Raw genomic sequence first — 25,217 nt, 5'->3', positions numbered from 1 at the left:
CTGATAATATTCAGCGCGGGCCGCGGTGCTGGTAACAGAGGAAGAGAAAGGCCTCCTATGCGTTGGAAACACGGTTGCGTTTTGGCCAAATTAGGTCCATTTCTTTTCGTTTGGCCCATTGGTCCAATTCTATTTAAATAGGTCCATTCCACAAGCTTTTGGTTAGATTATTATCACCCTTTCACTTCATGCAATAGTTTCGCGTTTCCAATTTTTTCTATTTAATTGATCGAAAAGATATTAAACATCTTGAAATTATTACACCACATAAAGTCCTTTCTGATACTGATGTATAAATTTTGCCGCTACTTGACCAATCTCCTGCATTATTAAATGATGCAGACATAATTGAATTTCAATTTCGCAAATTGAGGCTGAGTGAAGGTAGCTTCGAAACCTGTACCAATATAGACCGTTTTTGGGATCAAGGAAGTTTGTTTAAAAATGGATTTGGTAAAGCGGCCTTTGGAGAATAGTGTGATTTAGTTCATAACATTTTTAGTCTGCCCCACAGTTCCGCAGGAAGAGCAAATTTTTTGATTCAGCATTAATAAAAACGAAATTAATAAACAAATAATGTTTTGAAACTTTAAATAAAGTAATGTTAATAATATACATTTGTAATGCACTTTGGATGCAATATAAAAAAGGGCAATATTATAAAAACTGAATTGGCATATTTTCTTAATCAAGAGGAATAAACTCCACTCAATTTCCCGATGTAATAAAAATTGGTCAATTTTTTACCGTTTGGTCCAGTTTTTGGTCCGAAAAGTAAATTTGAAATGGCAACCGTAGTTAGAAAGACCAGGTGAAGAAAGAATTGGCTTGACGAGGCATTTCAAATTAGCGTCAGTTGGCACAGAAGAGAAACGACTGGCGTGCTTTGTTGACTTTGTAGAACTCGGTCAAAATCGCTCAGGCGATAACAGCGCCAAATAAGAAGAAGAATGCCGGTTTGATATCAAACGGCTCGGAGAGGTCCTTCCCAATTAAGACGGAGCTGGTGGTATTGCTCAACATCATTTTACACAGCTGTATAAGTTTCGCGGGGATACCAAATTCAGACATTGCGGCATAAAGACAACTTCTTTTCGTGCTGTCGAAAGCGGATTTGAATTCGACAAATATGTAGATGGTGAAGGTCTATCCTATTCTCGCGCTTATTTTCCAAGAGTATTGTGAGTTCCTGGTCTGTGGATTTGCCTGGTCTAAAACCACACTGATAAGTAGCTGTCAGTTGGTTGACGGTGGGCTACAGTCTTTAGACTTGTTTTCACTATGTCAAATTCAATGGTATTTGTCGCCAAATTGGTGAAAACACATTGCCATATGGGATTAAAAAGCGGTATATCTATTGGTTTCGATCAGGATAGGTCTTTAGCCGTGTACATGCGCTGCTAAATTAGCTATCATTTTGTTTATAAACCAATATATCACCAATATATGTAAAGGAATGGATAAAGGAGATATAATTACCTGTGTCAAAATATGCCGACAAATTATGGGGTCAAAATAAATATGACATAGTTAAGACCAGACTTTACCCACCATACGCTCGGAAAGACCTTGTAACCTATGCTTAGAAGGCTGATTGGCGAGGTTGCCTTTATTGTCGATTTGGCAAAGCACACTTAAATTTCAGTCATCGGGCATGCGTTCATCTGTAAAAGTGTTGATACATGCACCTTATCAACGCCTCGCCGTCGTACTTGAATAGGTCAGCTGCTGGCAGGCCATCAGCTTTGTTGTTTTTCAGTCGCGTAATTGCTATTCGTACCTCGTGGTAATCAGGAGGTGGGAGATCGACTCCATCATCATCGACTGCGGCTCGGGTTCGTCTTATCAACTACCCTAAGTGCTGCTGCCATTCAATAGGGTGGAAAAGTGTGGTTGTTCTTGTGGCCTCTAGCTTCTTATAGCGGCAAATACGTCTCAGTTTAGTTTAATAATAATAATAATAGAATGGCACGTTCACATATGTTGTCTAGTGTCTGGTCGAGGATCTCCTATTTGTGGCGTACGCCTTGATATTGTCACACAATTGTTTTTTTTATGAGAAGCTGTTTTTCATGGCAGAAATACACTCGGAGGTTTCCATTGCCTGCCGAGGGCGGCCCCTAAGAAAAAACCTTTTTTCTATATGTTTTTGCGACGTTGCTTTGAATAGGGCATGAACCCAGGTCCAGAGGAGTGGAAGCGTGCACTGCTTACCACTATACCGTAGCGACCGTCGTTCAGTTCAGTTTACATTTTATAAATTATTAATACAAAAATTAAGTTAAATTAAGTATTTGTCAATGTTATTGTGGCCTATTAACATTGACAAATAAATAACATTGACAAATACATAGTTTAGGAAGAGCCTGCCTGAAACTATACAAAAAAGCAAATAAGCAAATGAATGTATATAATTGACAACAAAAACTACGCTGTCGAGTTTAAATAGCGGCACTAGATAGTAGTTGGTTGAATAAGGAAAATGAATTAGCAACAAGGGATGTACATAGCTCAGTTCGCAGGTTCGATCCCTGCTGAGGTCTAAAAAAAAAATTCGCAGGTTCGATNTAGGCTGAGGGGGAGATGGGGTCATCTCCGAAATACCGCTTAGACTTTGTTGCTCTTTCAATTTTTCCTAATAAACAATCGTGGTACAAAGCTCAATAAAAATATTATAAATTAAATTAAATTCAAAAAAGGTTTGTTCTTTTTAAAATAACAAAACTTAAAAACTAAAAAAAAATTAAATTAAATAAAAAAAAAACCTTTTTAATATAACACGCTTTTATAAATGGACTAAACATTAGAAAATAATATTTCTCAGTCCCATAGAATTTGTTTTGAAATCTTTTGATTTTTAAATTTTAGCATTATAACAATTTGTGAAATTGAAAACGAAAAACGTGGAGCCCATGCAATACAAAGCATTAGATTTACATAATTGACAATAGCTTAACTACATAATTTAGACCTAAAATTTCTACAGAGAAAGTACAAATTTGAGATTTATTTTAAGCGGTCGTTATTCATATACCCACATAACTACATATATTAGTCTTCATACCAATACAGGTCCATTAGATGTGCCTAAGATATTTACAGTACTTAAAAAAAATGGAAAAAATATAGTACACTTTAAATATATATAGTATTTTATTTAACAGCCGCTGTGGTGTAGTGGTAAGCAGTGCGCGCTTCCACTCCACAATGCCTGGGTTCAAACCCTGGTCAAAGCAACATCGCAAAAATATAGAAAAAAGGTTTTTTCTTAACAGCGGTCGTCCCTCGGCAGGCAATGGCAAACCTCCGAGTGTATTTCTGCCATGAAAAACAGCTTCTCATAAAAATACAATCGCCGTTCGGAGTCGGCGTAAAACTGTAGGTCCCTCCGCTTTGTGTGACAACATCAAGGCGCACGCCACAAATCGGAGGAGAAGCTCGGCCAAACACTAACATATGTGTAAGCGCCAATCTATTATTATTATTTAACAGAAAAAGTAAAAACGATTTTAAGTGATGCAAAAAGTTCTTCCTGTGAATGTCGAAGTTGTTGGAATAGAGTAAACATGAAATAATTTTAAGTAAATTTGTTAATTATTTTTCAGTGTTTTTAAAATTATTTTACCTTTTTTGATTATAAACTCACTATGACCTTTTACTTTATATAATATCTCGTTTAATTTTGTTATTTCAGTATAAAGATCATCCATTTTAATACAAATTTTTTCGTGGAAATTACTGAAATATATTTGTTTTTACAATTGAAGAAATATAGTAATTTTGCGTACTATATTTGTTTCCAACAGTATATAGTACGCCGACCGAAAAAATAGTATAATACTATATATTATAGTACGGTTGGGAACCCTACATGTGCCCCACGGTTTTCATTTTCAATCTCATAAGTTGTCTATAATGACTTCTGCTATAATTTCTAAATCAAAAGTTATCAAAAGCAATTCTATGGGGCTGAGAAATATTATTTTCTAATGTTTAGTCCATTTATAAAAGTGGTATATTAAAACGCTTTTTATTACCTCCCTTTTATTAGCTCGGGATATAACTATGTAATATTGATGCGCCTAAAAGATGCACCGATTTCTGTTTTCAAGTTACATACCTGATGACAGTACGAATGGAAATTATAATAGCGAGGTTTTAGTTTTTTGAACTATAATATTACTTTATTTTATTTATTTTCTACTTTTTAGCCTTGTCTGTATGGAATTTTGCAATAGATATTAAAATAATTCAACTTGCAATCAAAATGTTTGTGCTTACGTTTAGTATAAACATACATATGTACAGGGTTGTTGCGAATATTCGCATTCGCATTCGCATTCGCAGCCGCGGAATTTCCGAATTAATTTTAACATTTGCATTCGCAATGATCAATGGGGATCTTTTGGGAATGCGAATATTGAAGGCGCTGAAAATAATAGTTATTTTTATTACGAGTTAAACTTGGCCAAATATATATTTTTTATTCCGAAATAAAAGTCCTTTCCGGATAATAACCAAACCGCTTATCAGAATTAAACAAGTTTGGTATCAAATGAAAGAGCACTTGGATAGCTTTAAACCTGAAATATCTAAGCGAGCAAAGCCACCTATTGAAAAATATTTCAATAAAAAATGTTATTTAATTACCATAGAACAAACCTTGAGTGAGGTATATGAATTTCTAAATAGAGGCAAGGTTACCGCCTCGGTCGTTATTTCTGTTTAAAAGCTATTTCAGTCCTCTTTCATATGATACCAAAATTGTTTAATTTTGATAAGCTGTTTGGTTATTATCCGGAAAGGACTTTAATTTCGGAATAAAAAATATGGGGAAATTATCAAATAAACTCGAAAATAAACTCGAAAACTTACTTGTGGAGCGCGTATTTGTAACTCGAAGTGACTTCGAGTAGCTTGGGGAACAAACCTAATGAATGGATGCTTTATTGATAAAAACATAACAAGGTAAAACCATTGAGAGGCAGTCTGACGTTTGCCAACAATATAATTTTAAAATCAAAACTCAAACTCTCACACACATTGTCATTTTCCATCTCAAACAGCAACAATTGTGAACAATTTAATTTTTTTTATTTTCAATTTTATATGATTTCAAAATGTTGGCAAACGTCAGAAAAAATCATGGCCGACGAATTGAGAGAATGAATTTACCTTGTAATGTTTCTATCATTGAATTTTGAAAATTTTAATTCATGAAAAAGTGTGTCAAATTTCACTTGAGTTTAAAATTTTAGCTATGTGCTTAGCTTAAAGTATCAAGTTATTTGAGTAAACCTATCAGTTTTTCGAATTCACTAAATTTTCAAAATTCTTAAATTATGTACTTAATTTTCAATTTTAACTTTTTTGTTGTATTTTCGAATTTGTATTATTTTACACAGTTGAAGGTCACAGCAAGTTTGAATATTATCACAGGTTTAAAAAACAACGAAAATTCCAAAGTTTTGAATTTTATGAAATTATTAAATTTCTTAAGATTTCTTATTTTTAGGATAATTTCCCAAAATTTCAAAAACTATCGAAATCCGGGAGATTCTAGAAATTTTGGTAAAATGCGAATATTTTGAAATGTACAAAATTATTGAGATATTAAAAAATTCTATATTTTCCAAAATTTTGGGAATTTTATTTATTCTAAAATCCATCCTAAAATGTAAAAATGTGAAACATCTCAAATTGCCGAAAAATTCTTATGTTCATGGTACTTGTGTATAAAAAATAGAAAATCTTAGAATTCTAAAATTTATTAAACTTTTTAAAAAATTCCAAAATTTTGTACTGATATAACAAAGTTTGAGAATTTTAAATGTTTTGAAAATTTTGAAAACTTCAGCATGCAATAATTTTTTGAATCTTCAAGAATTAAAAAAATTTTTAAATTTTCAAAAACGACGAAATATGAAAATATTTTCGCCATTCGAAAACTTTTAATATCGTTTGATCAAGTTTGTATATTCGACACTTTTACTTACAATTCTCAAAATTTTTGAAAAATAAAAAATTTCTTGAAATCTAGTAGGTATTCATCATTATATTGAATTATTGTGATTTACTAAAATTTCTCAAATTCCCAAAGTTTTGAAAGTTTAGAAAACTTTGGAATCGCACTAAAGTTATTTAAAATGGAAAACTTCAAGAAATTCAGAACTAACAAAATTCTAAACATTTCAAATTGCGGTGATTTTTAAATTTATATACATGACTTATGTTGAAAAAATTTAAATTTTTCATTAAATGTTACTAAAAGTAAAAGGTTTCAGGTACAATAAATACTATATTTTTATCTTTCTTAATAATATTGAATATGCAAAAGAAAACATTTTAGTTAAAAATAAAATCAATACTTTAGTTTATTTTTGAGTGAACTAAAATAAAAATAAAAGTATTAATTATAATAAATTAAATTCATTAACTTTGGTGATTTCAGTCTATTCTTTTTAAACATTTTTATAAAAGTAATACTTAATGTTTAAAATTTGAGATTTGGATAAGAATAAAATAAATAAATAATTCCAGCAGTTATTAAATCTTCTTAATTTTTGTATATAGTTTGGCTTCTTGATTGATAATAGAAATTAATCAAATAATTATATTTATCGTGTAATTAAAGAAAGTCAAAAACAATTGAAAATGATCAAAAATAACAAAAAAATGACGTAATTAAAACTAATGAAATAATTAAAAATGTTTAAAGTAATTAATTACACTGGTCGACGGCCAAAATTTACCAGAGACGCCGTTATGAAATTCGTATGTAAAATCACCCCCTGATTCCGAAAATCAAGGTTATTTTTAATTTTATGGTACCGTTTTTGAGATATTTGCAATTTACCGTTTTTGCAAAAAAAAAAAAAATTGGGTCCACTTTATCATATATATCTCAAGAACGAATTAAGCAATTCCAAAACGGTTTGAAGCTTTTAAAAGGTAATAAAATTTTCTATAAACTGTGCATACAACACTTTTTGCTAGGCCCTGTAGATTCAAAGATAACGAACAATCATTACCGATTTTTTCAATTTTTTTTGTAAAAATATAAAAAAAATTGTACTTTGCGGGGAAGGATCTCGAAAACCTTTTATTTTTTTGCAAAATTTTTTTTTCTCCCTAAGCTCTGTTATATTACAAAAAAAATAAGGTATCATCGAAGAAAATCGATGCAAAACTACGTAAGTTATAAGCGATCAAATAAAAATACCCAGGTTGCGCAACTTCAATGTATGTACCTATACATACATACATATATTAAAGGTATAAAGTGCAAGTGAGATATTATCCGGATAAACGAATAACACCATAACAATGATAACACTTTTTCTTTAAATAAATCAAATAGTACTTTTAATACTCGAATTGTATTATAGTAGGTAGAGTGGTTGCATCGAAAGGAAGAGTGGTTGGGTTCGAAACCTGCTGTAGGCATGTAGTTATAAACATGTATTTCCGTCAGTTATGGGTAAGTATGCAGGTAGATTTTCAAAATTATAAGACACAGAAAATTTCTAAAGCCTACATCTAAAACAGGTAGTATTTTCTTTTCCCGGCTTGTTATAAAAAGGAACCTTTCTGTCTAGGTAAGATTTGATTTTTTCAATTTTATTCTTGTTCCGAGTATAAATATGAGTTAATGCGCTTTGAAACTTCATAACATCTTCAAGGCTCGCCGGAGATAGTTCAGTTCATAAGTCTAATTTCAAAACCGTGATTTATTAAAAAAAATAAAATGAGTAAAAGGACGCGAGAATTTGAGTGTAATAAGGATCCAGATATGTTCTGTTTCATGTGTGGCCAATATACTATCATAAGGCGACGACGAGTGTTCTCAGATCATATCAAAACTTTATACTCCAAGTATTTTGGAATTGAGCCTAAAAATGCTGAAAAACCATGGACACCGAACACTTTGTGTACATCGTGTCGAGTAGAATTGATTCAGTGGGAATCAGGACAACAAACAAAATTTGATACACCAATGATATGGAGAGAACCTACTTGCCATTCAATAGAGTGTTATATTTGTCAAACAAAAGTACTTGGCGTTGGAAGATCAAGAGGAGTAACCTATGCTAGCGTACCTACAGTGACATTACCAGTACTACATTCAACGGCAGTTGCGGATCCAGTTCCATTGTCAACAGTAACATCTGAGTGCGGGGGATCAAGTTGTACTGAATTTCGCATGGAAAACGAAAGAAACGTTCTGTCACAAGCACAACTTAATGATTGGATAAGAGATTTGGAACTATCCAAGGAAAAGGCCGAGATCCACACTTCTCGTATGCAACAATTTAAATTTGTGTCATCCGATGTTAAGGTGACATATAGTAGAACTCGTCACGAACCATTTTCCAAACACTATACCAAGAAAGACAGTATATGCTACTGCAACGACATCCCTGGTTTATTCAAAGAGTTTGGTCAAACATATGATTCAAAAGAGTGGCGATTGTTCATAGACGGCAATAAACTGAGTTTGAAGGCTGTATTATTGCATATTGGTAACAAAAAGCCTTCTATCCCGATTGCACATGCAGTAAATACAAAGGAAACCTACGAGGAAATGCAAAAAATACTCAAATTTATCAAATATGAAGAGCATGATTGGAAAATATGTTCTGATCTCAAAGTCGTTGCAATGCTATGCGGTCTACAAAGTGGCTACACCAAGCACTGCTGCTTCCTCTGCAAGTGGGATAGCCGAGCTCGTAAGGACCACTACGTCAGAAAGGATTGGCCGGAAAGAGTCGAGTTTACCGTTGGTGTGGATAACATCAAATACACCCCTCTTGTCAAGAAAGAGAAAATCATACTTCCACCCTTACACATCAAGCTCGGTCTCATTAAAAACTTTGTTAAGGCTTTGGACAAAGAAGGCGAAGCATTCGACTATTTGAAAACAGTTTTTCCAGATATTTCTCAAGCCAAGATAAAGGAAGGTATTTTTGTTGGACCACAAATAAGAAAGTTGATCAACAATAATCAATTCAAAGGACTACTCTCATCAGTTGAGGCAGCAGCGTGGGAATCCTTTGAAAAGGTCGTTGCTTCTTTTCTCGGTAGACACAAAAGCCCTAACTACGAGCAGATAGTGAACGACCTAATCAATAATTATGCGAAAATGGGCGTAAATATGTCTTTAAAAATTCACTTTCTCCACTCACATTTGAGCTTTTTTCCGGCAAATCTTGGCGACGAAAGTGATGAACATGGCGAAAGGTTTCATCAGCAAATGAAATTAATTGAGAATCGATATCAAGGATTCTGGGACGTCGCAATGATGGGTGATTACTGCTGGTTTCTCATAAGAGAAACCGATCCTAAACTGAATAAGCATCAAAGTAGAACACATAATTATTTCGACAACATAGTAAAATCAAATTAAGATAAAGATTGTTAGAATATAGTATAAACATAAATAAATTTAAAAAAAAAGTTAAAAATATGGGTAATTTCATTCATAAATTGAACTTTTAACTCAATAGAAACAGAGCATAGCTAGATATTTCACTCTTCTTTATACCATACATACGTTTTGAGGTATACGTTGAAATTGCGCAACCTGGGTATTTTTATTTGATCGCTTATAACTTACGTAGTTTTGCATCGATTTTCTTCGATGATACCTTATTTTTTTTGTAATATAACAGAGCTTAGGGAGAAAAAAAAAATCTGCAAAAAAATAAAAGGTTTTCGAGATCCTTCCCCGCAAAGTACAATTTTTTTTATATTTTTACAAAAAAAATTGAAAAAATCGGTAATGATTGTTCGTTATCTTTGAATCTACAGGGCCTAGCAAAAAGTGTTGTATGCACAGTTTATAGAAAATTTTATTACCTTTTAAAAGCTTCAAACCGTTTTGGAATTGCTTAATTCGTTCTTGAGATATATATGATAAAGTGGACCCAATTTTTTTTTTTTTTGCAAAAACGGTAAATTGCAAATATCTCAAAAACGGTACCATAGAATTAAAAATAACCTTGATTTTCGGAATCAGGGGGTGATTTTACATAAGAATTTCATAACGGCGTTTCTGGTAAAGAGAAAAAGTTGAAATTTGTGGTCCAGTGTTATTAATTAGGTGGTAATAACGGTATTTAATCATTAAACGATTATCCAAAAAAACATGCTTTAATTAATAATAATTATGAATATTAATCATTATTTAACAGGTCTGGTATAATTGAGTACTTAGTCGATTTAATGGTTTACAATATACCCAAATAAAAGTTATAATATTTTTTGTACTTTATTGTATTAAACTGTAGAAGTCAAATAAAACAGTGCATGAATAAATCGTTTTGTACTTGGTACAAGTCTGGTCATTTTCGAACTAGTTCGGTTTCTGTCAGGAAATTCTAGTTGTAAACTAGTACTTTTCCTGACTAGCTTGGGATTTCACTGTAGGGATATAGCAGCAATTAATTTCATTTAAAGAAATGGCGTGTTGTCCATTTCCGCTGTAGCGTTTGTAGTACATATTTATATCTACCTCTAGAGTCTAATAGTATGTCTTTGATATGATACCTACCGACGAGGTTGATATATAGACTAGGTTGTATAGAAACTTTGCCATAATACCTTTGCTATAAATGGCGGTCTGGACACACGGCATTGTAAGTTGATAAAAGCGTTGAAATAAAAATAAAATTAAAGAAATTTCGTAATATCCTTTCGGGCCGATGGCGAAAGTGTTGAGTAACAAAGCAATAAATACTAACGACAAGTTAGGTGTCGTGAGAACGTACATACATATGTAAATTTAGCAATGTAAACAAAAAAAAAAAAAAACAGTTTCTTCGGTTGGCTGGCTCACATTGGACGCCCCCAAACCCTCTCTACTCAATGTTTTGTCGCCCGCTGGCATATTTTGCAATCACCATGTGAAACAGTGTATTTAAAAAGGACTTCTGTTGCCATAGTTCACTTCGAAAGGATGCCAGGATTTTGTATATTTTAGTACATTGTATTATTCTTCCTGTCGCTTGTGCTTCACCTTCCGCACACTTCGCCGCATTCGGTTGTTTCCGTTAGCTTTGTTCTTTTATCTTTCGTGTCTCCTCTGCTTAGTTTGTCGGAGTTGCAATGTTTGATTTCATTTTTCACTTGGGACCGAACACGAGAAGCTTTTACATTTCAAAGCAATAACGGTTATGGAGCAGAATTTCTTGTCGGTTTTGTTGGTACAGCATGGATGTACATAAATCCTTACAAACACATGCATATATATGTAGATATGTATGTAATATATATATTTTAGTAACACTTATGTGACTTTCAAAAATAGTCTACAAACAAAATGAACCCGGCATATTGACNCGGAGCAGAACTTTCGTATGATATTGCAACTATTCTTGTCGGTTTTGTTGGTACCGCATGGATGTACATAAATCCTTACAAACACATGCATATATATGTAGATATGTATGTAATATATATATTTTAGTGACACTTATGTGACTTTCAAAAATAGTCTACAAACAAAATGAACCCGGCATATTGACAGCCAGGCTCGGCGCTAAACTGACCACGGCAAATCCTCAAAGCCACGTTTGCGTACTCGAAGCGAGTGTGAACTACATAGCAAGAAAGACGTTTAGGTAGGATTCTACTAAACATACATTCATATGCACGTATGTATATGATTTTGTTCATATTCACGGGCAGAGAATTTTAAGTCACACAAAAGCCTCTATTCAGAAGGGGAGAAGGCTACGAGATTCGAGCATGCATACATATGTAAATTAGACTGCATCACTCCCCATACAAAAAAAGTCGGTACTGTTTTTCCACTGGNGAGGATTCTACTAAACATACATTCACACTTTCAACAACACACATATGCACGTATGTATATGATTTTGTTCATATTCACGGGCAGAGAATTTTAAGTCACACAAAAGCCTCTATTCAGAAGGGGAGAAGGCTACGAGATTCGAGCATGCATACATATGTAAATTAGACTGCATCACTCCCCATACAAAAAAAGTCGGTACTGTTTTTCCACTGGAATTATAAAATCTACTATATTTTAAGACTNCGTTTAGGTAGGATTCTACTAAACATACATTCATATGCACGTATGTATATGATTTTGTTCATATTCACGGGCAGAGAATTTTAAGTCACACAAAAGCCTCTATTCAGAAGGGGAGAAGGCTACGAGATTCGAGCATGCATACATATGTAAATTAGACTGCATCACTCCCCATACAAAAAAAGTCGGTACTGTTTTTCCACTGGAATTATAAAATCTACTATATTTTAAGACTTTCACAAAAATATCTCGCTAAAATATTAAGATTTACGTGAGCTGGACCGATTTTAAAATACCTCCAAAAATTGAGTTTTTTATTAATAAAAACAGTTTGTTTAAATATCAAAAAATATACCTCAGATGACTAAACAGTTTAAACTTAAAAAATTCGCATTTGCATTTCCTTAAACCAGTCATTCAAAGTATGGCAAGATAAACAATTGCCATAACATGTTTAATTAAGATGTGTTGGTATTTGATAACGAAAAAATTGCGACGTGAATGAGTCTTTTTTGCAAAGGAATAAAAGGGTGAGNTGTGAGCTGGACCGATTTTAAAATACCTCCAAAAATTTAGTTTTTTATTAATAAAAACAGTTTGTTTAAATATTAAAAAAAAAAAATACCTCAGATGACTAAACAGTTTAAACTTAAAAAATTTGCATTTGCATTTCCTTAAACCAGTCATTCAAAGTATGAAAGAGTAAGGCAAGATAAACAATTGCCATTCCATGTTTAATTAAGATGTGTTGGTATTTGAACACGGAAAAATTGCGACGTGAATGAGTCTTTTTTGCAAAGGAATAAAAGGGTGAGCAAATACCTTTCCACTGATACCTCATGAGTCTATATCGGTAAAGTTTTGGAGCAGTTATTCAAGTTCTTCTTACACAAATCTTTGAAAAAAGTGAAAACAACAGCATCGAAAATCTCATTATTATAATTCCGTTGATAAAAAAATTTTATACTTTTATGTAGATTTTGTAAGCTTAAACTGTTTGTTTTAAACTGTGTTTAGGAAACTATTTTTATTCATAAAAAACTCTATTTTTAGAGGGATTTTCAAACCGGTCCAGCTCACGTAAATCTAAATACTTTTCCGAAATATTTTGGTCGAAGTCTTAGAATATACTAGATTTTGTAATTCCGCCGGAGAAACTGCAACTTCTTTTTGGTGATGCAGTCTAATGTATGTATATACATACATATCTACAAATAGATAAGTATATTTATCGCGAAATTCATGATAGCTTTTCGAAGTTTTAGTCGAATGTAGTAGTTGTGTATGTAGATTTCCACACACTTAATTCTTATTGAAACGATAGAAAGGTTGTTGCAGGAGGAAGGGTTATTTCAGCCTTTTTTATATTCCTAACTCGGTTGTGTGTACTCCAATGTGGTATGCTTCAATTTGACATAAGGAAGGATAGTATAGGACGACCAGACCTACATGAATTCATTGAAATTTAAATGCGGGTGAATTAAAGGGTATCGAACGAAAAGAAAGTTTCCTTTAACTCCTCTTTAGAACATTTCATATGTACTATGTATATGGTTCGGCAAGAAATGCCAAGATCATCATTTTCAAGCTGTTTGATTTGTCCTCTAACACCCAAACTATTTACGATGTTGACGTGGAAATTCAATGCGCAAGAAAACAAAAGAAAATCCTGCGCTTGTACGACGGGGAGATTAATAGTTGATTTCCACCAAGCCTTAACTGCAGTTTATGCCGTTTGAAAACCGGAGATTACAACTCTAAGGGGGTTATTCCACCTATTAAGTACAAGCAAACGAAAGGAGAAAAGAAGCAAAACCTAACAAAAAAACCTTGCCCATTATCCCATGTTGGAATTATTTGAACTTCTCTCAGCTCTTAACTGCAGTCAAGCCTTTGGTGTAAATAGGCTATGTACATATATATATGTATTAGATATTTATGTATTAGATATTTGTTAATAAACTTTTTTTCCTTTCAAGCTTGAAATGCTATCAATANTAAATAGGCTATGTATATTTGTTAATAAACTTTTTTTCCTTTCAAGCTTGAAATGCTATCAATATTTTTTAATACTTAATAATGAAATAGTTATATAAACGAACTATATGGCGCAAAAGTTGCGATTTTAGTAATAAATGCTATTGAAGAAGCTCGAAAAATTATCGAACTTTCGGCTTTCGGGATTTCGGGATTTGTCATTTAAAACTGCTTCGGGAGTGCTTGAACTCCTTTCTGTCGCGTTGGAAATCTTTCTAATTAGACTAATTTATATGTATCTGCCTAGACTTCAGTATTATTGCTGAAAACTATATACCTAACGATTTGGCTCGGAAAGACACCCTTGAGTCGGTCTGTCCCAGAAGAGAGGGTCAGAAAGGCTTTGACCATTTGTGGACTTCCCGTGAATAGTTCGGTTCCATGCATGTTCAGCGAGAGTAAGACTAATTTTAGGAGGCGTGTAAATTTCCACTCCAAAGCAAAGTCTTTCAAACCCAGGGTGGGCCAGAGAGTGTTAAGGTAGCCTTTAAATCCGCATATTCCGGACTAGTTGAGAGTTTCGACATGTCGCTGCCCGATTGGAGTAGACAGCGCGAGGTTAAAAACTCTACCGAACCCACATTGCCACAGTGCAAATGAGTTGAATCAGCTCAACACCTTTTTTAAGCTAACCACTTGTTAATCAGCCCAGAGGAGTTCACTGTAACTATTTTATAGAGGAGAACATTTTTATTAAAGGTGCGCTACACGCTCCACTGGAGCAAACAACAGTACCCAACCAATTTTTTAATTTACACTTTAAATGTGAGTATCTCTATTGATCTTAGAAGATAGTAATGAGACGTAATTATTTTTATTCGAAAAATTCAAGCATTTGGCTTTTCGAGTAACACCCCGATAAACATTGGGCGATTCGAGAACTGGACCATTCTCTAGCAAAACAGAACTTTCGTAATCTAATGCATTTTCCCTTCGTTATGAATTCGAGAGAGTGATTGTTTTATATTTCCCTTCGAGAATGAGCAGCTTTTCACTTTCTCTCTTGTTAATATGGTTTCCGTTTTTTTCCACCCAATCGCGAGTGTNTCTTTTACTTTTTAGACCCTTGTATAGCATATAATTAGCTCTACATTTAGCCGAAAAATGAAAACAATCGAACCGCATAGTCCTTAAATTTAAGCAATTAAAGAGAGTGTCGTTACGTGTTAGCAATGTTAATCCCGGGATCCCGGACTTTTTAAGGTCTCGAAAATCCTGGGATTTTTGCCAAGTAATCTCGGGATTTTCGGGATTTGTAATTTGTACTGATAGCAATAATAGAAACTCATTTTCTTGACCAGTATGGGCTATATTTCTCTTTTTATTTAATAAAATAAATGTCTAGCTCATTATTCATATAACACCGCGCGATAGTACATTTTAAATACAAATACCAATATATTCCCTAAACCCTGGGCCAAATATAGTAAAATTGCGTTTTTAGTTTTCCCTCTGACGTCAGGAACTCAAAAATGATTTAAAAAATTCAGAGAAATGTGCTTAGAGAAGAAGTATGGGTATAAAATTAATGAGGAAATCCTGTAGAATTTAAACAGATTCAAGTTTCTGGTGCAGAAGGGCTGGTAAATATTGAAAATGTCATTTTAAAATTTCCTTGAAATTTCGCAATATTTGTTTCTATTATATATTATATGTTAAGGGCTTATATAAACTCGATAACATCCTCGAATTTCGTTCTTCTAACTTTGTCAGCTTAAAAATTACCTATTCGTCCTTGTGAGTCCAAAAAGTTTAAATTTTTTAAATTCTAAAGAAATTTCCTATTGCATTTGTTACCCATATTTTTATTCTACATTGAATTTTTTTTAACAATTTTTGGAATTAATATCTTTGAAATTACAAAGTCCTTCAAAATAAATCCTGCCGTCAGATCAATAAAAAAGGTCAATAAAAAAGTAGGTTTCAAACCCATTTATTTATTATTTATTTCATGGTAGGAAAGCTTCTCAAACAATATGGAAGCAATTTTTCGATTCAAGTTGTTGAAAAGTATCTAAATCCCGGGACTAATCCCGGGCTACCGGGATTGTGACAACACCATCCCAAAAATCCCGGCTTCGGAAAATGCCGAAAAATTAACATCCCTATTACGTGACAATAAATAGAAGTTGATTTTTTAGTTGTTTTTAGAACTTGTTTCAATTTGCTTTTACAATCCCAAGTGTGAAACGTTACGTGGCGTAGCGTCACGTGACATAAATTTCCATCGTTATATTTTTGTTAATAAATATTGCATTTAAATGAATTTTTAACGCAAATAAAACATGAATTTAATATACTTCAATTTAGACTTCAGCGCCACTTCAGCGCAAATTTTGGAAATCTAGATACGATTTATTATGTTTCAACTACATACGTCAAATTCGAACCAAATCGGACCATAAATACGGTTTTTAAAAATATATCGGCCTTGGCGTAACCAGCAAGACCATTTTAGATAAAAAGTTTACTACTTACATAACCAGTATATATTTAAAAAAGCAGATAAATTCGCCCCATTTGGATGTATGAATTCAATTTTATTTTTGTCGCTGTAGACACACCCATATGTACGTTGCGTACAAGACACAAGTTTGGTATTTTTTTTTTTGAATTTGTGATTTTTTTTGGGAATTTTGGTAAAAAATGCAACCGCATTGTGGCAACACTGATTAACATATTCTTCGAAAGGGTTGTTCGTTCAAATATTTACAGCATTTCACAAAGGAAATGAGTTTGGAAGCTATACGTATACTAGCGTGAGTAGGAGGGTGGGTGGTGCAGCAATGGCAATGTGACATGGCCGGTGTTGGAATTAGGCGTGAACTTCATATTTTATTTAATATTTTAGGTTAGAAATGATTGTGTATGTATATATAAGAGTATGTATGAGGTTCTGTGGCTTTCGGTGTAAATACTTACATATACATGGTGCCCAAGAAGTACCCTGGAAAACTTGAAGAAAAGGTACTTGGGAGTGAGCTCCCCATAAGCAAAAATTGTTCAGGTAAGTATCACCGTTTTATTTCAATATTATTATTTTTTAAGTGTCATAAAATAATGTCAGGAGTAGGTAATAATGTACCTATGTACTGTGGAAGTATTTTGCAGAAAAATTTACTAAGTAGATATATGTAGCCTTGTTTGTACATGCAGTTAAAGAAAATACATGAAAAGGCGATTTTTATTAATTGAAAAATTATCAATATTTCATAAACGTGGACAGTTTTACCTGAAAAATTTTTGCTTCTCAGGGAGCTCTCTCCTCCATCTGCCTTCTCCTCAACTTTGGCTGAGTATTTCTCGGACACCCTGTATATACTCTTTATATGACTTTAACTGCTGTCAGTTATTGTGGTTTCATATGGTTATTTTGTGGATTTTTGTTTTGGCAACGGTGTTTGGTGGTTTCGCGTTTGCCTCATTTTTATTTTTTTATTTTTGTGTTTCTCTTGTGCATATGTTAAGTATATATTAGGCACAATTATTCCTGACCACAAGGCTACCCAGTGGGAAAATATAATGTATAGTAATCGAAAAATTAATCAGTAAAACAGCCGTTTTTACATTCGAAAATGCATTATTTTTCCCACGTCGATGTCTTAGGAAAATTACCAGTAATGCAGAAATGAATGCAATTTAATATGATTTTTTTTACGACTTTTTGGATACATTAGAATGCTGATTAAGAAATACATTACATTTGTTATCACCAGGGAACGGATTTTATGGAAATTGCCTTTTTTTCTGCTAAAGAGATAGAATATATTCGATTAAGAATGTCCCCGATCCCTGATTCCATATATATGTATACATTTGATGTTGCCTTTTTTACGATATTTGCCTTTTTTTGCCTATTGTACCTTTAAAAAAGTGATAATAGCGAGGAGAAAGCGCATATTCCTGATAATGTAAAAGTTCCAAACGTTCCATATTTAAATTGGGCGCCACTTGTATCAACTCACGTCGAGCGCACGTTTAATATATTCAAAGCTGTGTTATAGCCTATGCTGTTACAAAAAATCAAGTTAATAATGAAGAAAATCGATGAATAAATAAAGAAGTAATAAGCGGTCATATGAAAATGAGCAGGTAAGAATGTTACTCATACGCCATGTACACCTGAAATTTCTCGAAAACTTATCCATAGAATAAAAAATTTGCTCGGTTTTCGGAATCAGCGAGCAATTGTATATAGGAATTGGAGAGTGGCGTCCGTGCAGTGTTTTTTTTCAGTTTTTGTATTTTTTAGTGCCTTCGTTATTTTATTTTGCCTTTTGTTATAGGTTTTTAGGTCGTAAAAATTCGGTTCCTGTTTAGCACGCATGTAATGCATCACTACTTTTCCCACTGGAGTGGGTCGAAAATCCGTATTTTAGGATTTTGATTGGTAATAGCAAAAATATGGTTCAATATGCTCTATGGTATGGAATATGGACTTTTTTGTAGAGAATGGAAGTAAGCTAAAAAAAATTTTGTTTATAATGCCTTGGTTACAATGCATGGGGCTAATCGTAACAAATGGGGGCAAATTCTTAAGGATCTATCTATTTCAGATTCTTTCGTTTTAAAATACCTGTGAGTGCACTATGATCATATGTATTCATTTCTCATATAATGGATAATTAAGTGACAGTTCACTCTGTACTGTTACTTCCACTATAACCCGGTCCTTATTCTTCTCTCAGTGTAAAACCGCCCACACCAACTTGGCGCTGTGTTTCATTAAGGGTACAGCAATTTTATATACATACGAAAAAGATTGCAAATTTGTAGGCACAGAATAAATTTTGTCCAGATTTGGCCGGAAACGCCAAAGTTTGGCAACGCTACTTGCGGAAGGCCTTTTCTCCGAAGCAACAGTGATTAGTTCTCTTACACAAGGCTGGAAAGATCCTTCAACATCTCGTCTTAAATGAATGTTAGACAACGAAAAAATTGATACAGCGTATAATTAAGTAACAAAATACTACTAGCAGCGATCGAAGAAGGGGGAGGACTGTTGTCCATGTAGTTCCGTTTCAGGAACAGCGACACGGTTTTGTTAGTTAAACAGCTAGCGGAATATGCGAAAAGCATGATGTAAAGAAAGTGGATCGAACAAGTACTGCTTGCTTATTATTGTAGACGTTAATGCTTTTAATACTGCAAGTTGGGAGTAAAGACTTCAGGCTCTCTGGTAGTGTAAAGTACTAGAATATCTTTCGAGTAACATAGTTTTTTCGTTACTTTGCAGTTCCCAACCGAAAGTGATTTGGGGATGAAAACCTTAAGAATATCATGCTTGAAAATTTTGTGAAGCGGAACAACTCCACTTACTACCTAAATTTAGTTTCACGATAAGATGAAAACGTGTAGGGGTGACTGCCGCACTTTTCGGCTTTCAATACTGCGCGTAGACTATACAATAACAAAAAATGTAGGCATAGGCAGGTAACACGCCATAAATTGATACGTAGGAATGGGGCGGAAAAAATAAATCACACGAGAGGATTTTCAGTTGTGGTGTTCTTAGCTCCTACCAAGGAACTGAACCATCAATTCGGATACTATCGGCAACTGGGCAGTTTCAATGAATCGGCCAACCAAAAATGTCCAGGAGTGGTGTACCTGAGGTGCTTTTGAAGATTTTTGGCGATATAAATTAGCCATAGCGAATGTTGAACCCGGCTGCAGATCTTTTCAATCGTAAAAAAGTTGTAAATACAAAAATTATTGGAGGTGGAATGAAATGCATTGCCACACCCATTATATGCGCCTAAACTTGAGCCGTCAGTCTTTCATTTGCTTCGCTTGCTTCAATACTGCTTTCGTAGAACAACGTGACATTCAGATGAGGCGGTATATCAGTACCTTGTTCAGTTTTTCGCGAAGAATATATTACTGATTGATCTTCGATCTTTATACTTACTACACTGGGAGAAAAATTTTAAAATCAATCAGAAACGTAGTTGATTTTACTACAAACTTCAACGAAAATACTGTATTGTGGTAAATATTCAATTCAACTACGCGCATATTAAAATGACCACGTTCGCTCTGAAAAAGCATAAGAGTATGTACTCGATACTTTTGTTTCGATACCAACTACTTTTTTTACTCGAATCGTACTTGTATCCAATCGTTTTGAGCAAGTGCCATATCTTGTCAGCCATATTTTTTCTATGGAAGAAGCTTTGCACAGCGTCGTTTTTATGAAAAATAATTTCTTTACGCAATGACACCTTTCAAAGGTTGAATTTTTTGTCTAAGTAATCGTATTACCTCTAGCTTTACCAATGTACAAATAAGTATACATATCGACACCTGAGTGGAAGATTTAGGTATCTAGAAAATACCCTATCTCAGAAAACTTTTCAAGAATTTGGTTCACAAACGCCCTACCTCTATTGAGAATATGTTGAAAATATTTGATATAGGGCGTTTTTGAATTGGCAGCTGAGATAGGGCGTTTTTGCACCGAATCCTAAAGTGAAAGTTTGCTGAGATAGGGCGTTTTTCAGTCAAATTCTGAAATGGGGCGCTTTTAAAAAGTTTTCTGAGGTATGGAGTTTTCGGACTGGCTGCCGCGATAGGTCGATCTTTTACTCAGGTGTGGCAAGAGGTATGTCACATAAAACGCTTGAAAATTACTTTCGCTTTGTTGCATATAAAAGGATAAAAAATTATCGATATAAGTAAGTATCGATACACTCGGTTTACTCATATAAGTAGTATCGAAATGGCGGTTTGAGTAAACTCATTTAAGTAGGNATCGATACACTCGGTTTATTCATATAAGTAGTATCGAAATGGCGGTTTGAGTAAACTCATTTAAGTAGGTATCGATACTTTGATGGTATCGTAACGTCCCTAGAAGGGAATAATCAAAATAAAAACAAAAAAAGTATGCAATTTTGCCGAGATCAGCATTGCCAACTTTGTTATTTTCATTTCAGTGAACCTTTTGTTATTCAAATGCCATTGTATTATGAAAACACTTCTTGTTTAAAGTACATTTAAATGACACTTTAACTAAAAGGAAACTTTTGTAAAAGGAAGTTTAAGTGTTTCATTATGAAATTGGCCCTTAGATTAACCAATTCGGCAGCTTTCGACAGCATGGAGAGTAACGTTTAACACAGTTCTTAGCTCCGTTCCAATTGATCTGCGATGTTTGAGACCAAAAGGGGGTTTGGCTAGTAGGAAAGCGCTTCCAGAGATTTATTCTATTTACTCGCTTGCATGAACGAAGGCTACCGAGGATGGTTAGGTTAGGTAAGATAAGGTGGCAACCCCTTGTACCGAGGATGGTGAAATGACAAAATATACAAGCCTTTTTAATGACAAAGGCATGCATGGCTAAAGTAATAAAAATACAACCGCTGAGCTAGCTTCAACATATGTATCACGAATAATGATAGGTTAGGTTAAGTTAGAATGGCTACCACCACGCATAGTACGGAGGCACACGTAGTTAGAGGTTATGATCCGCCGAGCGGTCATTATGGCATTTAGTTCTGCTTAAAAAACGCAACAGTGGTCCTCTAAGCGGAAACTGAGGTTTAGTCCGATTTTACCAGAATCCTGCTGGTATAAGGCAGGCTGCAACAGCAATGAACTACGTGAACGTTGCCAGTTTTTTTTAGATTATCGAAGATTATTAGAAGAGACTTATGTAATTATCAACAGCAGTAAAAAGAAATAAATAAAAATCGACTTTGTAAACTGACCAGAAAGAGAATTTAAAATNTACAGTGGTCCTCTAAGCGGAATGAACTACGTGAACGTTGCCAGTTTTTTTTAGATTATCGAAGATTATTAGAAGAGACTTATGTAATTATCAACAGCAGTAAAAATAAATAAATAAAAATCGACTTTGTAAACTGACCAGAAAGAGAATTTAAAATTATACAATTTTCATTCAAACTTCAAGATTTTCAAAAAGCAATAAAAAGTGGTTTAAAAATATTTATACCATAAGATCTTCAAGAATTGCCGCAACTTCTTTTTCCGTTTTTTTTTTTTTTAAAATGTCTCGAAGTGATGTGATTAGAGGATTGGAAGATATCAACAGCATTTTCATTAAATCAATTTAGTCAAACGTATGTACATATACTGGGAAGTTATTAATTCGCACTATTTTATGATTCAATTCTCACAGCTACCTGTTTCAGTTTTTTAACGCAAATTGAAACCAATTTTTTTTTTTTAACAATAAGATTTTTGACTTAAAAGCCTTTTTACATAAAAACTCGCACTTTCCCGCAGCTAGTTTATATGTACACCCCGCGACTAAAGATAGCACATCAACATTTTTACTACTTTTGACCACTTTTCTTTTGATTTCTTTANTCCAATTTTTTTTTTAACAATAAGATTTTTGACTTAAAAGCCTTTTTACATAAAAACTCGCACTTTCCCGCAGCTAGTTTATATGTACACCCCGCGACAAAAGATAGCACATCAACATTTTTACTACTTTTGACCACTTTTCTTTTGATTTCTTTAAGGTTTAATATTTTTATATAAAAGTATAGCTCTTTATCTAACACAAACAATATAAATCTAAATTTCAGACTTTGTATAAAGATTACAAAAACCAACCTACCAAACTTTTAACCACAAACTTTTAAACCCAATTCCATGCATTATACTTTACTGTTTTTGGACCACCCTAGTATGCACTCATACAAAGCAAGAATCCGCATAAATTTCGTTGATGTGTGTGATTTTGAGTGAAGTGTGCATCTTTGTTCTACTGCAGTTTGGTTCTAATTCAGTTTATCTACTTCAGTTTTTTTCTGTTGTTCTTTTGCCTGTCGTGCAGCATTCCTTCGTAAGACAAAACCTTTCGTGAGTGTAGCGTTTGATTTGTTATGCGTGTGAAGGGACATACAGTGCTTGAAATGAGAGCTGATGGCTGCAAGCCATTTATGTAGTGAGAAAATCGCATATTCTTTATATTTTTATGACTGGTTTCTAAGGCTTCAATAGAATAAAATAGTAATAAATGATAAAATTCTAAAAAAGTTTTTTTTTATTTGACACGTTTGAGTGTCCCGAAACATCACACCCTGTAACTACTAAAACCTTATGTACCATACTTGGCATGCAATAGAGCCATATTGAATTAAATATGAGTTTCTAGTTATANAATTCCATGCATTATACTTTACTGTTTTTGGACCACCCTAGTATGCACTCATACAAAGCAAGAATCCGCATAAATTTCGTTGATGTGTGTGATTTTGAGTGAAGTGTGCATCTTTGTTCTACTGCAGTTTGGTTCTAATTCAGTTTATCTACTTCAGTTTTTTTCTGTTGGTCTTTTGCCTGTCGTGCAGCATTCGTTCGTAAGACAAAACCTTTCGTCAGTGTAGCATTTGATTTGTTATGCGTGTGAAGGGACATACAGTGCTTGAAATGAGAGCTGATGTCTTGCAAGCCATTTATGTAGTGAGAAAATCGCATATTCTTTATATTTTTATGACTGGTTTCTAAGGCTTCAATAGAATAAAATAGTAATAAATGATAAAATTCTAAAAAAGTTTTTTTAATTTGTTATTACCCATTGACACGTTTGAGTGTCCCGAAACATCACACCCTGTAACTACTAAAACCTTATGTACCATACTNTTATTTGACACGTTTGAGTGTCCCGAAACATCACACCCTGTAACTACTAAAACCTTATGTACCATACTTGGCATGCAATAGAGCCATATTGAATTAAATATGAGTTTCTAGTTATACATATGTATATAGCGGCTCCTTAAACGTTCTAACATTAGCAGAGATTTCGCAAAATGAAACTCTTAATATTATGCCAAAATTATCAATAAGACTTCTATCAATCCTCGTAATTTATATATATATTTATATATTACTTAATATTTTTTGTCTTTGTGAAATCAAAAAAGGTAGATGCTTAAAAAATACTAAATTTCCAATTACCGGCAGAAAAATTAAAAATGTTTTTCTACTAATTGTTAGGTCTCTCAACGAAGTATCTAATCGAAAAATTAAACATTCTCCTCCTTTTTATTTATATATGTTTTTGATTTTGTCAAAATTTGATAAAATTTAGGGTTTCCGCCAAAAAAAACTTTTATTACTTCCAATGTTTTTGTTTATTGTTTGCCGCTATTTAATAAAAGTTATACACGATATCAAAACAAGGTTCATTTTTTATAGTATTAAAAAAAATACCTTATTTTTTTACTTTTAGCAATACCATAAACTTAGCTCTTTTTAACCTTTTCTGAAACTTAAGAAATATGGCTTAAAATATGCATATAATTTTTATAGTTCGGGCAGGAAAATCTTAAAATTTCTTCACAGATTCTAATAAAGCACTTCAAAACGCTNTATAGCGGCTCCTTAAACGTTCTAACATTAACAGGGATTTCGCAAAATGAAACTCTTAATATTATGCCAAAGTTATCAATAAGACTTCTATCAATCCTGGTAATTTATATATTAGTTAATATTTTTTGTCTTTGAGAAATTAAAAAAGGTAGATGCTTAAAAAAATACTAAATTTCCAATTTCCGACAGAAAAATTAAAAATGTTTTTCTACTAATTGTTAGGTCTCTTAACGAAGTATCTAATCGAAAAATTAAACATTCTCCTACTTTTTATTTACATATGTTTTTGATTTTGTCAAAATTTGATAAAAGTTACGGTTTCCGCCAAAAAAAAATTGTTATTACTTCCAATGTTTTTGTTTATTGTTTGCTGCTATTTAATAAAAGTTATACACTATATCAAAACAAGGTTCATTTTTTATAGTATTAAAAAAAATACCTTATTTTTTCAATTTTAGCAATACCATAAACTTAGCTCTTTTTAACCTTTTCTGAAACTTAAGAAATATGGCTTAAAATATGCATATAATTTTTATAGTTCGGGCAGAAAAATCTTAAAATTTCTTCACAGATTCTAATAAAGCACTTCAAAACGCTTCAAAATAGTTAATAAAGTCAGGTTCCTTGACATTTTTTTGTTTCACTCTACCAAGTTTTAGCAATTTTGGGAATTCCAATAAAAACATCTCAAAAGTTTTCGATAACACAAAAAACTTTTGCATAAAAAACATTTACCAAAAATTACACCGGTCAACAAAAAATTTTTTTTTTG

At 33.1% G+C, this 25,217-nt stretch overlaps 1 protein-coding gene and 1 long non-coding RNA gene across 2 annotated transcripts; one reads left to right on the top strand and one right to left on the bottom strand.

Annotated features, from left to right (window-relative positions):
• Positions 1-5,483: 5,483 nt before the first annotated feature.
• LOC108361858 (uncharacterized) lies at positions 5,484-18,517 on the bottom strand. Its single transcript, XR_001847378.1, has 3 exons — positions 18,435-18,517; positions 11,839-11,845; positions 5,484-5,494 (listed from the first exon to the last, which is right to left on the bottom strand). It is a non-coding gene; the product is annotated as an uncharacterized LOC108361858 (long non-coding RNA).
• On the top strand, positions 7,217-9,653 carry LOC108361857 (uncharacterized). The gene is made up of 2 exons (XM_017614618.1): positions 7,217-9,008; positions 9,059-9,653. Coding segments are annotated over exons 1-2 (1,263 nt in total). The 5' UTR covers positions 7,217-7,747; the 3' UTR covers positions 9,061-9,653.
• Positions 18,518-25,217: the final 6,700 nt, after the last annotated feature.

Source organism: Rhagoletis zephyria, unplaced genomic scaffold (genome assembly GCF_001687245.7).
Source record: "Rhagoletis zephyria isolate East Lansing unplaced genomic scaffold, Rhagoletis_zephyria_1.1 Rzeph_scaffold_00865, whole genome shotgun sequence".
Classification (NCBI taxonomy): domain Eukaryota; kingdom Metazoa; phylum Arthropoda; class Insecta; order Diptera; family Tephritidae; genus Rhagoletis; species Rhagoletis zephyria.
Note: the sequence above shows the minus strand (reverse complement) of the source record. Positions and strands in the feature narration are given on the sequence as shown.

What these genes read in the sequence shown, in the direction of transcription:
- LOC108361857 (XM_017614618.1), top strand. Translation starts at nt 7,748, where the DNA reads ATGAGTAAAAGGACGCGAGAATTTGAGTGTAATAAGGATCCAGATATG.